General features: G+C 49.8%; 1 protein-coding gene across 2 annotated transcripts in view; it reads left to right on the top strand.

Moving 5' to 3' along the window:
• P2rx3 (purinergic receptor P2X 3) overlaps positions 1-17,124 on the top strand; it is a 39,470-nt gene that overhangs the window by 4,006 nt on the left and 18,340 nt on the right. For both annotated transcript variants that reach the window (XM_087900112.1, XM_087900111.1), the window contains exons 2-8: positions 6,248-6,383; positions 6,758-6,829; positions 7,039-7,102; positions 7,663-7,756; positions 8,004-8,081; positions 8,777-8,918; positions 9,369-9,505. In XM_087900112.1, the coding sequence (XP_087756238.1) occupies positions 6,248-6,383; positions 6,758-6,829; positions 7,039-7,102; positions 7,663-7,756; positions 8,004-8,081; positions 8,777-8,918; positions 9,369-9,505 (723 nt within the window). The remainder of the gene's footprint in view (positions 1-6,247; positions 6,384-6,757; positions 6,830-7,038; positions 7,103-7,662; positions 7,757-8,003; positions 8,082-8,776; positions 8,919-9,368; positions 9,506-17,124) is intronic.

Here is a 17,124-nt window from a genome sequence, read left to right as displayed (position 1 = left end):
AGCACTGTCACCATCGAGGCACTTGGCTTCATGTGGAACCCAAGGGGAGTTTTCTGGAAATGCCATAACCAGCCCAGGTTCTGAAGGGTAGGTTGGAGCAGCCAGATGAGCAGAAGGAAGAACCCACCTCTGTGGCGGGAAAGAGCCTGGTCTGGAGGAGGAGGAAAAGGAGTCTATGGGAGTAGAGACTAGCCTCTAGAAAGACCTGAGGTCAGACCTGGCGTCCCACAGAAGCCTGAGTAAGAAGAAGTGACATTGTCAGCCTATGTGTGACTGAGACTGGGAAGAGTGTTAGGGTGAGATCTGAGCTGCCTGGTGTGCCCAAGGATTAACAGGAGTAGATGTGGCTGAGCAAGAGCCTGAAGGAGGGAGTCAGCACTACCGAGACTCAATAGAACTTGAAAGGGTTTTATTTATTTATTTTTTGAATTTTCTTTTATTCGTTTTGTGGGGTAGTGGGGCATGGACATGTGTACAGGTCAGAGAACGTCAGAGTTGCAGGGCTTTCCGCTCTCTCTTTCCACCACAGGGACTCTAAAGATAAAATTCGGGTCCTTGGGCTTGACAAAGACCTTTACCCAAGGAGCCAAAGTGCTGCTGTCCCTTGGAAGGATATTTAATGACTGCTGTGGTTCGCACTCACTAGTTCCTCAGTTTTTCCCCCTGTAACTTCCTGCCAGGGAGACAGGACACACAGCTTCACCTAAGAAGTGTGTAACGTGAACCAAGTGTTCATCTTACACACTCACAGCAACACCCCACCAATCATCTGCCAGCTGGGTTTGACACACTTTGCCCAGACCCTTCACCTGCCCTAAGTGTGCCAGAAGTTGGGGTTACCATGCTGCTGGCACCCAAGGTTCCTTTGTTTGGTTTGGGACAAGGTTTCTCTCTGTAACAGCACTTGCTGTCCTGGAGCTAGCTCTTGTAGACCAGGCTGGCCTCGAACTCCCAGAGATCCACCTGCCTCTGCCTCCCAAGTGCTGGGATTAAAGGTGTACTGCACCACGGCCACCCAAGGCTCCTTGTCAACACACTAGGTGACACACTGGGAGGATCAGTTGGAGTTCCTCATCCTCTAGATACAAGGGGAGTGACACCCGCCGTTACCTGCTTTCTCCTTACGCCACAGCCCCAGGATGAAGGGACTCCATGGCTTGACATCCCTACTTTGAAACCATCTAGACACAGACCTGCGAGTCTCAGTCCGCAAGAGCTAGGAAAGGGGTGTAAGGGTACCTCCTGTCAGGGACGAGAGGTGACACATGCTAGGTGCCTCTCCGAGATGGTGACTCAGTGGTGTTGAGCTATGTGTGGTAACTATTACTGCTCCTCGACACCCCGATGTGCCTCCTGCTTTCCCTCTGCCCAGCTCACACCTTCCTAAAACGACCCCTCTCCTCTGACACACACAACTGCAGCACACATTTCACACCCACTCCCTGGCCTCCTCCTCCTCCTTGCCTCCCTGGGGGCAGATGGGAGGGGTTTGGGATGCTGCTTGGGCCTCTTTCCTGCACATCCCACCTGCCAGGGAGCTGCCACCACCTTCCGCTCTATAAATAATGAACCAGAAATGCAAGAGGGGAAAAAAAAAAAAGAAATCAGAACAGCCGAGTAAATGCCAAGAATCAGAGGCTTAGTCCTGCTGCATCTCCTGAGCCCTGGCCTCTAGAGACAGCCTCAGCCCCTCTGTTCTGGAAATGAAGCAACCCCTCACCTTCCATTGCTAGCTACCCTGATGACGTTCTCAGCCCCATGGGGCCACTGAAATTCTTCCATTTGTTAACTCAGAGAGAATTCTAATGCGGCCTCTCCTCCCTACTGGGCATACAAGGAGTCTTAAAGGAAGAGGAGGAGGAAGAGATTGGTTAATTGTTTCTCCACCCCAAGCCCCTTCCTCCTGAGACTTTCCTGAGTTAGGGGATGCTTTGCTATCAGTGAAGCAGGGATCTTACTTGAGATATAGCTGGAGATCCTACAGTGGTGTGTTTGGGAACGGTCCAGAGCAGACTCCAGTTTGGAACCCACTTCCCAGCTACGTGCCTTTGGGCAAGTCAGCAACCCATTTGTATCTGTTTCCCGATGGTTGCACAATGGTCCTGTCCAGCCGTCTCACAAAGGCTTTATGGACTGGGTCCATGTAGCGTCATAGTCTTGGTGTGTGATATGACAGTCTGAGTGCTCTTTGCATCTACAAATGTGCCCTGGCTTTAAGGACGGGGTACTGGCCTCAGAGAACCATTTCCTTAGCTCAGCACCCAGAAACACGTCAGTCCAGAAGTCCGTGTGGACTGTGCCTTACTCTGTGGTAAGTGTTCAGCAGCAGCCAGCACCTTAGCTGAGTTAGAGAGTCAGGCCCCTCAGACCTCATTCCCCATCCTTCCAGAGGGCACAAGGCCATGAGCTAATGGTGCTCTCTTTCGGATAACTTCCTTGGATCCTGTAACAAGATGCTGCCTTCGTCTCTGTTAGAACATAACATGGTGAATGAGACCTTAATGAAATTCCTCCCCTTCAAAAAAAAAAAAAAAAAAGAAAGAAAGAACTATGGAAAGAGTGGTAAAGCAGACAGCACTGCAGACTTCTCTAAAGGCGTGGTGCTCAGAAGAGCATTTTACAAGCACGTGGGTAACGCTTAATGGTGCATTAATCAACTTACCGGCTGCTACACGGCAGCCACAATAAAGCAGGTAACAGGTTCAGAGCCATTTGGCAGAGCTGCAACTCCACCCTCTTGCTCTCATGCAAGAAAGCGTTCAGATTCCAAGAGGATGATGCTACAAAAAAAAAGCAGATAAGTATAAGAGATGGTTATGCTAATTAGTTTAATAGACTCATTCTATAATGTATACACGCACCAAAACATTCACAGTATGTCCCATAGATACAGACAACGATTGCTTGCCAATTACATGTTCAAACGGAATGGTTGGAGAGATGGCTTGAATGCATAAAGTGCTTACCTTGCAAGCACAAGCACTTAGGTTTAATCCCCAGAACTTGTGTGAAGAAGACCTGGCATTGTTGCATGTGCTTCTAATCCCAGGGCTGGAGAAACAGAAACAGGTGCTTCTCTGGGGTTTGCTTGCCAGCCAACGTGGCTTGGTTGGTGAGTGCCAGGTAAAAGGGAGAGACCTTGCCATTCATAGATTCATAGACAGACAGACAGACAGGCAGGCAGGCAGGCAGGCAGATGAGAGACTCTGTCACAGGGAGATAGATCAGAGATAGGTAGATTGGTAGGTAGATAGGTAGATAGACCGATGCTATACCAGTAAGAGAGCCTTTATGTCAAGCTACCTTACACCAAGCCTGAAAACCTGAGTTCAGTCCCCAACACCCACAGAATAGAAGAGAACTGGTTCCTACAAGTTGCCCTCTGACCTCCCCACGTGTACCATGGCATACCCATACTCACTCCCACACAAGTAAAAGGTAGATAGCTTCTGAGGAATTACATACAAGAGAGAGAAAGAGGGGTGGGGGACTTCAATAAGTAAAGCCCGGTCATAGGGATGGTACTAGACGACTCACCAAATGGAGAGACCTCGCAAAGACCAGCCCACGCTTGCTGTAAACAACAGTGTGTCTATCCTACAAGTGACTCTACCTCCCTTAGTGGCCTGAACACTGTTTCCTTCTGAATCTACTAACAGTATAGGGATCTCAAAGGGCATACAGTCCAACCTCCACCCAAGAAAAAGATCTCAGCTTACACAAAACATGGAAAAACAAGCTCCCCAGTCTTCCCAGCCATGTGGTGTCCATCCCCTTCTGAAGCAGCAGTTCATGGCCAATCTAACGACAGGAATTCCTGGGCTGGATACTCGCTACCTCCTTCCAAATGCCTCATGTCTGCCCAACCTTCTGCAGCACTGCTTCTTCAGCTGCCCTAGGGGTGCCCACAGCACTGCCCCTGCACTGCCAGGGGTGCCCACAACACTGCCCCTGCACTGCCAGGGGTGCCCACAACACTGCCCCTGCACTGCCAGGGGTGCCCACAACACTGCCCCTGCACTGCCAGGGGTGCCCACACAGCACTACCCCTGCAGCTGCCCTCCCAGAGGTGCCCACAGCACTGCCTCTGCAGCTGCCCTAGGAGAGCCTACACAGCACTGCCCCTGCAGCTGCCCTAGGTGCCCACACAGCACTGCTTCTACAGCTGCCCTAGGGGAGCCCACAGCACTGCCCCTGCAGCTGCCCTAGGGGAGCCTACACAGCACTGCCCCTGCAGCTGCCCTAGGGGAGCCTACACAGCACTGCCCCTGCAGCTGCCCTAGGGGAGCCTACACAGCACTGCCCCTGCAGCTGCCCTAGGGGAGCCTACACAGCACTGCCCCTGCAGCTGCCCTAAGGGAGCCTACACAGCACTGCCCCTGCAGCTGCCCTAGGGGAGCCTACACAGCACTGCCCCTGCAGCTGCCCTCCCAGGGGTGCCCACAGTACTGTCCCTGCAGCTGTCCTGCCAGGTGTACCCACAGCATTTTCTGAGCTAAACTGTCCCAGACTCCTTCTGTCATCTCCTGATGTGCCTTCCCAATGTTTGATAGAGGCAGATAATGATGTTAACCCGGCCTTCCCGAAGTGTTCTGTCTGATTCAGCCATCTGTCCTGAGTTCTCTCTCCCAAATAGCTTCTATGGTCAAGTAAGGCCAGCAGGCTGAGGAGTGTATCTCAGTGATAGAGTGCTTGCAAGGCCCTAGGTTCCGTCCTTAGCACCGCAACACAATAGGATAACAGTGGTAATAATAATAATGGCTATGATGATTATAAGGTTACCAAAATTTAGCATTGTCACTGGTTTGTTGTATAGAGTGTGTAAATTTTCCCAAACCTATAGGTTTTTCTCACCTACAGACTAAAGACAGTAACTGCATTGACCTTCCAGTGTGCCACCAGGCCCACACATCAATCTGGGACAGGTGTAGGGACTGATTGCCTTGCACCCTGAGGGCTGTGGCGGCCTTCACAGGTGGGCGGAGTCATCAGTCGGAGTCTCTCCCTTACCCCAGGGTGTCTGGGAGGGTCTGTAGAAGCAGGTGAGATGGAAGGAAGGTCACATGACGGCTTTAAACTATGGGAAGACAGGTAATGGCCACTAGGTGGAGGCACAACGCAAGGAATAAGATTGGTGTCCCCATTTCCCCAATGGTGTTCGCTGCCCCGGCACAGGCACAACCACTGCCCACACCCCCACCTCCTCCTAATTCCCCAGCCAGTGTTGGCCGGGTGAAGACTGCCAAGAAGCCCGCTCCAAGGCCATTCAGGACATTCATCAGTTTCTTTCTTGACTGTCTGCTGTGTGCCTGGTACACAGGGCACAACCACGAATAAAGCTTGGGCTGCTCAGGGTTTGCAGGCCGGAACCTCTGTCTCCGCTCTCCTTGGTGCCTGCTAGAGGGGAGACCTTGTTATCAGCAGTACTTACTTACTTTTGGCCACACATGTGGCCCACAAGGGGGTGGAACTTCCTCCTAAGGAGTCAAACATAGCTCGACGTTTTCTATGTGTAAATCACAAATAGGCTGGGACTGTAGCTCATCATTGATAGAGCACTTTCCTAGCATTCTAGAGCCCCTGGTGCGGTCTTTAAAAAGAGCAGTGCCAGGCATGGCGGTGCATACTGGTAATCCAGTAGAAGGTAGATAGAGGGCTCACGGCTAGCCAGCCTAGCCAGTCACCGAGTACCGGGTTCAGCGAGGCCTTGTTTCCAAGAAGATAAGGTGAACAGCAATAGAGGTGATACCCGAATGCCTGTCTCAGTATCAACTTCTGACGCCAGGCATGGTGGCACACGCTTTTAGTCCTATCTCTTGGGAGGTGGAGACAGATGCATCTCTGTGAGTTCAAGGCCAGCTTGGTCTACAAAATGAATCTAGTCCAGGCAGGGCCAGACTAGAGTGAGGCCCTGTTTCAAAAAGGAAAACAACAACAACAACAACAACAACAAAGAAAAACAGTATCAATTTCTGACCTTTAAATATGTACACACTATACTCCGTATGGTACATGTGGGATAATAAGAGTTTACATAGGAGAACAATTAGAAAAAGAAGCCCAGAAGTGCTCCCTGGAGATGGTTATGAAGACTCACTAACTAACCAAGAACTCATCCCTGTTTCTCATCCCAACGCTTGACCCTGTCAAGCACACCCGTACGACTCTAACGTTGTCAGGAGGGAGGATTTCCCAACCCATCTCGTGAGCCCGTGGGCTCTTTCCCTATTCACATTCTCTGCTGCAGGTGGGTTTTCTTGCACGAGAAGGCCTACCAAGTGCGGGACACTGCCATTGAGTCCTCGGTAGTGACAAAGGTGAAAGGCTTCGGACGCTATGCCAACAGAGTCATGGACGTGTCAGATTATGTGACCCCACCCCAGGTATGGTGCTCTACCCTAGGGACATGTGCATGCCCACATCTGGGGAGAGTGGGGACAGAGGGGCAGACCTCCTGAGCCAGAAGCTACAGTACTGTTGGGGGGAATTGGACATAAAGAAGCTGGACTCCCCCAACCCCCCCCCCCCGGCCCTGTGACAGCTGTGCTTTCATGGAGAGCGATCAGAAGGAGAGCAAGAGGGGACACCAGGTGGTTAGGGAAACTTTGTTTGAGTGCCAGCTGTGCCCCTTGTTAGCTCTGCTACCTTGGCCAAGTCACAGGCAGACTGGGGCTTCCTCTTCTGTAGAGCTGAAAGAAATCACTTCCTGCCCTGCAGATTGGGATGGGGCTTTTTTCCTCTCCCTTCTCCTCCCAAGGGCACCTCTGTCTTTGTCATCATCACCAAGATGATCGTCACTGAAAATCAAATGCAAGGATTCTGTCCAGAGGTGAGTAGAAGAGGTCACGGAAGCGTACCAGCAGAAGCAGGGCAAGGGGTGTGAACTGAGGCCCCTGGTCTAGCCTTGGAGCTGCGACTGGACCTGCCACCCACCAGAAGTCACAGCTGTGGGAACTTGGGGGAGGCAATGGGAACGAATGGGCTGACCAGGGCCAAGGGAGGATCCTTCATACACCTGTGACCGTGTCCCCCCCACAGAATGAGGAGAAGTACCGCTGTGTGTCTGACAGCCAGTGTGGGCCTGAGCGCTTCCCGGGTGGGGGTGAGTGCAGCCCTTTCCTCCATCCCACCCCACCCCCAACTCCAAGCCTTCACGGGACTCTAAAGTGCAGTGAACTCTCCATGGGGATAAGCCCATGTCAGGAAAGGGGGCAAGCCTATTCTGTGGAATTCTGCCAGTGTTACAAGAAGTTTGCTGGGTGCCAGAAGCAGTCAGGGCTGTGGAGGTGCATGGTTCCTGCCCCAAGAGTTAGTCTAGGTTTTGCAGTGGTAGCATAGAGTAGCAAGTAGTATTAAAAAAAAAAATACAGAGAGCCCAGGGAAGGGAACAAGAATGGCTCTGAGAGGTAACTCCAAAGCCCTCCTAGAGGTGACCTGAAGTTGGGGGAAGATTCAGCAAGATGGTGGGAGCTTAGTGAAGGGTATTCTAGGAAAAAGGGATGCTCAGACTAAGGCAAGGAAGAAGAGTCCTGGGGTGTTCGGGACACGCATCAGATTGTTGATGTGCAGCAGAGATTGCTCACCTCCTGGGGCCCTGGTGAGGACAGGGGTGGGAGTGGCAAGGGGCAGGAAGCCACCTCGACATGCAGTTCCACCCTCCAGGGATCCTCACTGGCCGCTGTGTGAACTACAGCTCTGTTCTCCGAACCTGTGAGATCCAGGGCTGGTGCCCCACCGAAGTGGACACCGTGGAGATGTAAGGCTCTGAGCATCCCCAAGCATATGGAGGGCTTTGCGTGTCCCCAGTTAATGTTCTTTCTTGGAGTGGGAATGTTATCTTAGGGTGTCATCTCCCCTGCCCTGCCTCTGCCTCTCACCCTTGCTCCCATAGGCCCTTAGTCTATGTTTCCTTTCCAGAGGCCCCCACAAAGGAATATTCCCAAGAAAAGCCCCCCCCGGGTGTCCCTTCTCCTGAGAGCTGAATAGCCCGTTCTCATCCACAGGCCTATCATGATGGAAGCCGAGAACTTCACCATTTTCATCAAGAACAGCATCCGTTTCCCTCTCTTCAACTTCGAGAAGTGAGTCCCCGATTCTCCCTTCATTCGGCCTGCCACAGAAGCCCCCCACTTTCCCTCCACCTACTCATCTCCCTGGGGCTCCTATCCCAAATGTCACGTAGCTGATTTCTCTGCCTGTGTCCCTGCCTTGGAGCTCTGAACCCACGTAGGAGTCTCTTGCAGCTGAGAAAAGGCAGCATGGCCTGGCTGTGGATACCGAGGTCTCCTGCAGTTGGGATCTGAAGTGTCTGTCACTTTTGTTTCTTGCCACCTACAGCCCTCAAATGGAGACTGTTGTTTTGTTTTGTTTTGTTTTGTTTCGTTGTTTCCTTGCTTTGCCTTAGTTTGTCCTCACAACCTTGGCTCATACATTCAGCAACTACCTAGTGGCAGGGAGCCATGTGGAAAGGACCCTGCCAGGCACCACAGAGATGCACAGAGCAATCAGGAGAGACTCTGGTCGCCAGGAGCCCAGCCTGGTAGTTGGAGACCCTGGCCACAGACATTCCTAGCCCTGCCATGAGATGGGACACGGGGGCTACAAAACCATGCGGGGAAAGAAGGGAGGTAGACGGGAAGGGGGCTGAGCGATGGTGGAAATAGATGTCCCCACGTCGGTGTCGAGGGCCAGAAGCATCCAGAAGCCTGGGGAAAACTTAGGCATAGCTATCTCTGCTTCCATTCTGGGCCTCACCTCTTTCCTCTTTCCTCCCCAGGGGAAACCTCCTGCCCAACTTGACAGACAAGGACATAAAGACATGCCGCTTCCACCCGGAAAAGGCCCCATTCTGCCCCATCTTGAGGGTAGGGGATGTGGTTAAGTTTGCTGGGCAAGACTTTGCCAAGCTGGCCCGCACGGTGAGAACCTGTCTCTTGTCCATGCCCCGCTCCCTACCCGGAAAGCTCAGTGCTCCCATAGGCTTCAGGGATTGCCCCAGGGATGCTGGGCAGAAATGCCTCCTGGTGCAAGCACCCCAGACATGCAGATCCCCAAATCCATTCCTATCCCAAATCCCATCCATCTCTCCCCGAGAGCTCTTGCCTCTACTTCCCCAAGCTTCAGTTTCCCATTTCTCCCCAGAAGAGGCCTTCGGTCTCTTAAGCGTCATGCCACAGGAAAGCCATCTGCAACCATGCTTTCTCCCCTGTGTAGTCTCTCAGGGACTCTGAGACTCCCGGTTCCTCCCCTAAGGTCACCCCCTCCCTACTGCCACCTCCCATGTAGAGAAGAGAAAGAAATCACTCTCCACAAACCCTCAACCCTGACTGACAGCGGAGAGGAGAGCTCAGACCTGGCCCTTTCCTCAGGGTGGCGTTCTGGGCATTAAGATCGGCTGGGTGTGTGACCTGGACAAGGCCTGGGACCAGTGTATTCCCAAATATTCCTTCACTCGGCTGGACGGAGTGTCGGAGAAAAGCAGCGTTTCCCCTGGCTACAACTTCAGGTAAACCTCCCCGGCTGAGCAGGGGCAGAGGCCACAGGCAGCTCCCAAGACATTCCTGTCAAACAGAAATGCACATTTGAAAGGGAAATCCTCCTGTCTGTCTTCTGGTCCCCACCAGGTTTCAGTTCAAGCTTGGGGAGGACTTCCTGAGAGCTGGCCATCCCTGAATTGTGGTGTGAGGTGTGGATTCCTGCCATTAAAAGGAACCAGCTGCCTGGGATCTGCTGAGGGCAGTAGTCACACCAGCTGGCCAGGGTCTCCGGAAGTACTGGATTCTGTCATTTTTTACTTGCTTTTAGCTCTGTCCCTGATGCTGGTGTGCCTGGTTCATGTCCAGCCCTGTTCCCTGCCCTGTGCCTGAATTTTCTGAGGCTCTCACTCCCACAAAGTAAACACAATATCTGGCACGGTTTCTTCTTCCAAAACGGTAAACTGACATTTCTCTGTAAAACCAGGAAATCCCATGATTCACAGGCAGCAGCTATAGTGATCAGTACTTCTTTCATGCTTTTCTTGGGAAAAAACAGTTTTTAAATATCATCTAATTGGTATTCCAAATAGCTGTGGGGCCTGAAGGACTTTTATTTGGGGGAGTTTTTCCACTAGGCAAGATGGAGAGAGAGGAAGCCCAGGGTGAACTGATTGGAACAGCGGGGCCTTGGGCAAGTCCTTGGCCTCTTCCCTGTTAGGTCCCCATCTGTGAAATGCTGGGAGAATATGCTGAGCCGCCTGATCGCTTTGTGCTTTGGCTTTCAGTTTTGTGTTCTCTCTCTCTCTCTCTCTCTCTCTCTCTCTCTCTGTCTCTCTGTCTCTCTGTCTCTCTCTCTCTTGTGTATGTGTATGCGCGTGCGTTCAGAGGTCAGAGAACAAACTCTGAATTTTCTAAAAACTATGTCTGTTCCCTGCCTTGTTTGAGGCAGTTCTGCTTGTTCGTTCCCACGCGTCAGGACAGCTGGCCTATGCACTTGTGGCGAGTCTCCTGTCTCTACTTCCGGGATTCCAGATTCCTGTGCCACTGCATCTGGCTTTCACATGTGTGCTGGGCACCCGAACTCAGATTTCTGGGCCTACACACTGAGCACTCTTGCCAAATGAGCTATCTCCCCAGTCATTCCCTTAATTTCTGAAAATCCCCAGTTTCCTGGAAGGATCCTGATTAAGTACGCAATGTTATATGCTTAAAAAAAGAAAGTTAAGGAAATGGATTTGCAATGATAGGGTAAAAGACGTAGAAGGATACATTTGTTACAGATTTGAAGAATTGTTACTCAAGCGTCACCTTGTTGTAGCAGTCTTCGTGTAGTGCTACATTGTATATAGTTATTCTTTTTCCTCCTGTCCAAACATTCCAGAAGAAAGCCTTTTAAAGAGGAAGGTTTGTTTTGGTCCAGTTTGAGGGTCCGGTCCATCATGAGGGGAGTCACGGCAGCACCAGCGTAAAGTGGCTAGTCACATAGAATCCTCCGTCACAAAACAGAGATGCTCCACCCACTGTCTGCTCTGTACTCATTTGAAACTCAGCCACCGCATCTGGGGTGGGTCTTCCCACCTGAACTAAACACTCCATCACACAAGGCTAGAAGAGTGTCTCCTAGGTGACTCTAAGTCCTGCCAAGTTGATAATCAAGATTAACTATCACAAGCCTTCATTTCATCAGCTTGACACCCAAGCATATCGCTTTTAAATCATAGCATTGCATCCCTGATCCCTGTCTCCTGTTCATTTTGTAATGTAAAATATATTTAGTTCATCTCTAAAAGTCTCCAGTATCTCAACAGTTCTAAAATTTCAGAAGTTTAAATACATTCTCTTGTGAGATTTGGGAAATCTCTTATACATGACTCCCTATAAAAATCAAGCCTACAAGTCGTACACTTCTCTTATGCAATATCAGGAAGAAATCATTCTCCTTCCGACAAAGGAAGAATGGAAATAAACAAGCAAAGACTCAGGCTCAGGCAAGGTATGACTGGATCACAGCAGGATGGACACCAAACCCTGTAGTTCCATGTCTGGGATGTGGGGTTCTTGGTGGCACTGTCTGGGCTGCAACTCCCTTGGGTGGCTGCAGTTCTGGTTCTGGTGCCTTCCGTACACACAGACTCTCTCCTGGGCCAGCTCTGCTTCGTTCTGCAGTTCTTCTTGGACCGCATTCGTCAGTACTAGCATCTCCAATACCCTGGGGTCTCCATTGCAACTTAGGCTTCACTTTTTCAGCATTGTGCCATGGCCTCTCAGTGCCTACTTACAGCAAGTCTGACCTGACCCAGATCCACACTGCCTGGCTTCAGTAGCTTCTAGAACCCTGGTGTTAGCGTCTGTGACTCCTCCATGCCTGCAGAGCCAGTGCCTCATGGTTGTGCTGTCAGAGGAAGATGCAGCCTAAGCCCCCAGACAACGGTTATGGCAACCTTTGTGTGCCTTGGAGGCAGACCCTGGACAAATGCTTTCCTATGTGGCCCTCTGGTTCTGGTGATTAGCACTCTAAATGTAGGCTTTCTCTTTTTCAAGTGAATTTGCATTTTCACAAGTTGAAGTGCTCTGTGAGTGAGACCTCGCCCTCAGGGTGTCTTTCCTACTATCCTAGGGTATCAGTTTCTCTTGAGGGGCACTGATTTCTCCAGCAGCTCTAGCTGCTTTCTCCACATCTGCTTTGTCTTAAGCTTTAAACTCGCCACACTCCTTTCTCATCTGCAGAACAGGCTGTTCTGCTGTTCCTGCTGTGCTTTCACGGTGGCCCTGACACACAGTGGCCCCTTACTCTCTTCTTATGTCATTCTAGGGCTTCTCTAGCCTGGAGCTCCAAATTTTTTGCATTCCTCCAGCAAACTAGTCCCAAAAGCACGCAAACCCATATGATTATGTTTATCGCAACAGTAACCCTGCTCCTGGTACCAATTTCTTGCATTAACTACTTTTCTAGCTTCTGTGGCAAAATACCCAACAAAAGCAATTAAGGATGGAAGGATTTTCTCTGGCTCACGTTTTGAGGGCATAATCCATAATGATGAGAAGGCCTGGCGGCAGGAGTGTGAGGTGGCAGGTCACATTGCATCCTCAGCCAGGAAGCAGAGAGAGATGAATGTTGGTTCCACTTGCTTTCTCCTTTTCACTTGGTGGTCACTCCAACCTCTGTGATGGTACTGTCTACATTCAGGGATGGTCTTCAGCCCTCACTTAAATCTCTTTGGAAAAGTCCTCAAAGATATGCCCATAAGTTGATGCCCAGGGTGTTTTATATCAGATCAGATTGACAGTCGTTATTAACCATCACAATAATTCGTTTTCCTTTTCACCTTACTTTGCAACTTTAAAAAATAATGGCCCGTCCCATTAAGCTTTCCATTTGGTAGTCTAAAATATATATGTATGTTCTCTGGAAAGAAGAATTTTTAAAAATTGAAATCGCTTTCATAATCAACTCCAGAGTTTGAAAAACCCTGGGAAACAACACATATTTTAAAGTAGGTTAAAAATACTGTTTGGCTCACTGAAAGAAATTGGCATATTTATTCAGTTAGTTCATCACACTGAGATCAATACAAAGGATATTTGTATGGTGGCTTAAAATAGTAATATACTTTAATAAAATTCTCAATCTAAAATACAAGCTTGCACGTTATAACTCCCCTTTGGCCATTAGAAAGCCTTCAGTCCTCCAAACGACTCTAGTGACAGAACGCTGTGAAGTTGGGGTCTGCTGTGAAGAGCCCGCCTCTTGGTGTCATGCAGTTTGAAACAGTACCTTTCATTTGAGGAAGAGCTGCTTTGGAGTTCTGCATCTCCAGCTGATTGTGCGGTGGCTGTGCCCTAGCTAGGCACAATAGGACTGAAGATACACTTAGTTCAATATAAGCTTTGGTTGAGGGTGTGGGTGTAGCTCAGTCGGTGGAGTGTGGTCCTAACATGCAAGAAGGCTGGGGCTCCTGCCCCATCTCAAGAAATTACACAAAACCTAAAACCAGGAATGGTGGCACTTGCTTGTAACCTCAGCACTCAGGAGGTAGAAGCAGGAGGATCAGTTCAAGGTCATCCTTGGCTGCGGTGAGAGTTCAAGGTCAGCTTGGGCTACATAGGGAGTTCAAGGTCAGCCTGGGCTACGTAAAGATAGCTTAGATTGTTTATTTGGACAAGACTGGGAAGAGGATCTCCATGAAATACACCACTGTAATCTTCAGGATCTAGGGAAGCCACCTGAGTGGCATGGGCTCCTCTGAGGAACCCAAATAACCTGCTCTGTAACAGAACCAGAAGTACAGGGCAGGAAATGCTACCCAGATGAACCCGGGTAAAGTCTTCAGAGAGCCAAAGAAAACTGCCATTGGGAGACATCTGGCATCCTGCCATCTCTTCCCTCCACCCAGGTCCCCACCGCCACTCCCATACAGTGGTAGACACACTGACACTCAAGGCCAAGCGGCTGCTGTGGCAGGAAGGCCACAGAATCGCCTTTCTGGATGCTCAGATAGGAGAAGAGGGCACTCGCCATGGTTTCCATGACAAGGTGATTTGAGGCTGATGTTTAAACCTCACAAAGCCACTTAGCAGTAAGACGGGCACTCATTGCCCCATGTGCATAGCGTGCTGTATGTCTGATTGCTCCTCCCCCATCCTAGAGGGTAGATGCTACAATCCCTCCAGTCCTAACGAGAAAAGGCAGGCTCACTGAGTTCTCACATCCAATCCATGCAGGGACCCGGATGTGGATAAATATTCTTGAGTGATGCCTAACACAGCCAGGAAAGCTGGGGCATTCACACTTGTGAATCCTCAGTAAAGCATGCATAGGTGGTCGATTCTTTCCACCCTGCTGAAAAACAAAGAACCTGGGTTCCCAGGGAGTGGAAATACTAGCAGATGCCAGCGACCCAATCCACAGTCTGGCCTTTTGCCTCCCAAACAAGTTCATCTGTCTTCCCTCCAACAGAAGCCAGATTTCTCTCCACTCTGTTGTTGCCGTCTGCTCTGGAGAGAGTGGAATTATTCAGACAAGATTGGCCTTGCTGTACGCTGCACATCTGATACCCAGGGGCAGCTAGAGACCTGCACTTCCATCGCTAATTACTTCTGCGGCTCATTTCTATGCCCACCTCCCCACTCTGTGCAGCTCTCTGCCTGCAGAATCATTGATTTTGAGATGGTCTAGGTGTTAAAGATCCCATGAGCACTAGACAAAACTGTCCCTTTACAGAGAGGAAACAAACGCTCTGGAGGGGAAGTGATTTGTCTAAGACCATGAGAGCATCTTAGTGTAGCTGTAGAGGTCATTCTGTCCAAGCCACTGGCGTCTGTTTGCCTAAGACACAACCCCAAGCAAAAAGATACTTCATAAGGTGGCCTGTTGGTCATGAATCAGGTCCAGCTACTGGAAAAGTGGCCTCGGTACATCTCCCTTCAATTCTTAGTGGACTTGGTTCTCTCTGTTAAAATTAATTTTTGTGTGATCTCTACAGGCTTTTGTTCTTTCTCCACCTGCAGTTTGGTCAGAAGAATGTTTGGTTTTTATACCTAGATTTGTCTATTCTGCATAGTTAGTTATTCTAAGGATCTCTTAGTGGTTTTTTTTGGAAGCTTTTTTCCAAGCATATTGAGAGTGCAGTTGATAGGGTTGTCTGGGTGTGTGGTGGACAAAGTGTCGCCGTATCTAAAAATAAGAACTTATAGTTTAACGGTCTACAGACAAAAGAACCCCCCCCTCCAGAAGCAGGAGGTGGCATCCTGTAGCTTAGACACAGGAATGGGGTGGGACCTTGCAGCCCAGGTATATACCCTCAATTTGCCTCAATTCACTCTGAAAATTCAGCTCAGTATTTTGAATTGGGCTAATTGTCGTATTGCACGGTGAGTCTGTGAGGCACATATGTGTTTGTTAGTGATTAAATGTTACAAGCCAAGAGAGAGCAAGTCTATGTGTGTGTACAGTGCATGTGTGTGTACATGTGTGTATATGTGTGCATGTGTGTACACGTGTATATGTGTATGCATGCATGCGTGTATATGTGTATGTGTATATATATATGTATTATTATGTTTGTATGTATGTGTGTGTATGTATGCATGTGTGTGTGTGTGTGTGTGTGTGTGTGTGTAGGCATTGATGATTTAATGGCTGATTTATAATGTCATATCTATGCGGGCCTCAGCAGGAAGCAAATGACAGACCCAAATTAGGTATTTTGAGGAGAGCTTAATAAAGATGCTGCTTTGAAAGTGTGGGCAGGGTGCAGGGAGCTACAGGGCCTGTGGAAAGGGGCTAGAGCTAGAGATGTGGGCAGGTGTGGAGAGCGAAGCCCCACCAGGACCAGAACAGAAGCAACGTGGTCCACTAAGACAGGGAGAAGCTAGGTCCAGAAGGCACGTGTGAGGTCCAGTCAAGGTCTCTCTGCTACCTTGTGGAGGTCTCTAAACCCTTATGTCCCTGATGAAAGTGTGAACCATTGCCCAATAAAAGAGTGTGTACTCCCAGTCATGAGCAATTTTGCTGGCGTTTTGCTGCTGTTGTTCTTAGAGGCTATTTTATCTACAAATGGAAGTTTTCTTAAAATATGCTTTTTTTAGGCTAGGGATGTAGCACAGTGGTAGAGCCCTTTCCTAGCGTGTGCACGGCCCTGGGTTCAGTCCCTAGCATGCCTCTAAGGGATACTTGTCTACAAATATAAGAGCTACACAGAGCCGCAACATGGGCTCCTTTTCTCTCAGTCCTGCTCCCCTCACAGGATGTTAGCGTCATAGATGGCAGCTGGGGCAGAGGGTCGTCCTTCCAGTCAGTTATACATTTATACATATGCAACCTAAAATTCCTGGTCTTTGAAGACCTCAGAAACTCCCCGCCTGGTCCTCATCTGGAGAGATGATTCAGTGATTAAGAGAACTGACTACTCACTCAAAGAACCTGGATTCAATTACCGTTATCTGCATGGCAGTTCACAGCTGTCTGTAGCTCCAGTTCCAGGGGATCTGACACCCTAACACAGACGTCCACGCAGACAAAACCCCAATGTATATATAAAAGGATAATAAATCTTTATTTTTTAAAGAAGCCCTTAATGTTGAATCTGTGAAGCCCTCTCACACTTGGTGAAAGGCTCACCTCATTGACAGACCACTACACCCTCCTACTCAGAAATGGCCCGACTTCGTTGAGCCTCAGAGCCAGAAGCCTGGTCTGTATTCATTTCTTCTGGCATACCTTCAACCATTATGTGACTGGCCTAACAACACACAAATATAGTAGCCATAGGGATATACCCAGTGCTGACAGCTGGGGGTGGGGGGAGGAACAGAAGCACTTTTAATGATGTCTGATTTCTCAGTTTCCCTCTGAAAGTTCCTAATACAGCATTGCTACTAAAAGACAACGCAGTTTTGGATTTCCTCTCTTGGTGTCTAGGACCTACAAAAAAGGAGGGGGCCCACTGGTTCATCTGCTAGACATTCCTCATATGCTAGGTGTTTCCAGCAGGCTTTCCGTGTTGAAAAATCACCCGCGGCAGCTTTCCTGAAGCTCAGGATCTGGCCTGGTTCCCCTCCCACTTCACAGCACGCAGCTCACCAAGCTCCCAGGCCAAGCGACAGAGACGGAGCTGAAGTGGGCCCTGGCTTTCACCACTCTCCCCGC

The sequence above is a fragment of the Myodes glareolus genome, chromosome 21 (assembly GCF_982192425.1).
Source record: "Myodes glareolus chromosome 21, mMyoGla1.1, whole genome shotgun sequence".
Classification (NCBI taxonomy): Eukaryota; Metazoa; Chordata; class Mammalia; order Rodentia; family Cricetidae; genus Myodes; species Myodes glareolus.
The sequence above is the reverse complement of the archived record's forward strand: the minus strand, read 5'-3'. Positions and strand labels throughout refer to the sequence as shown.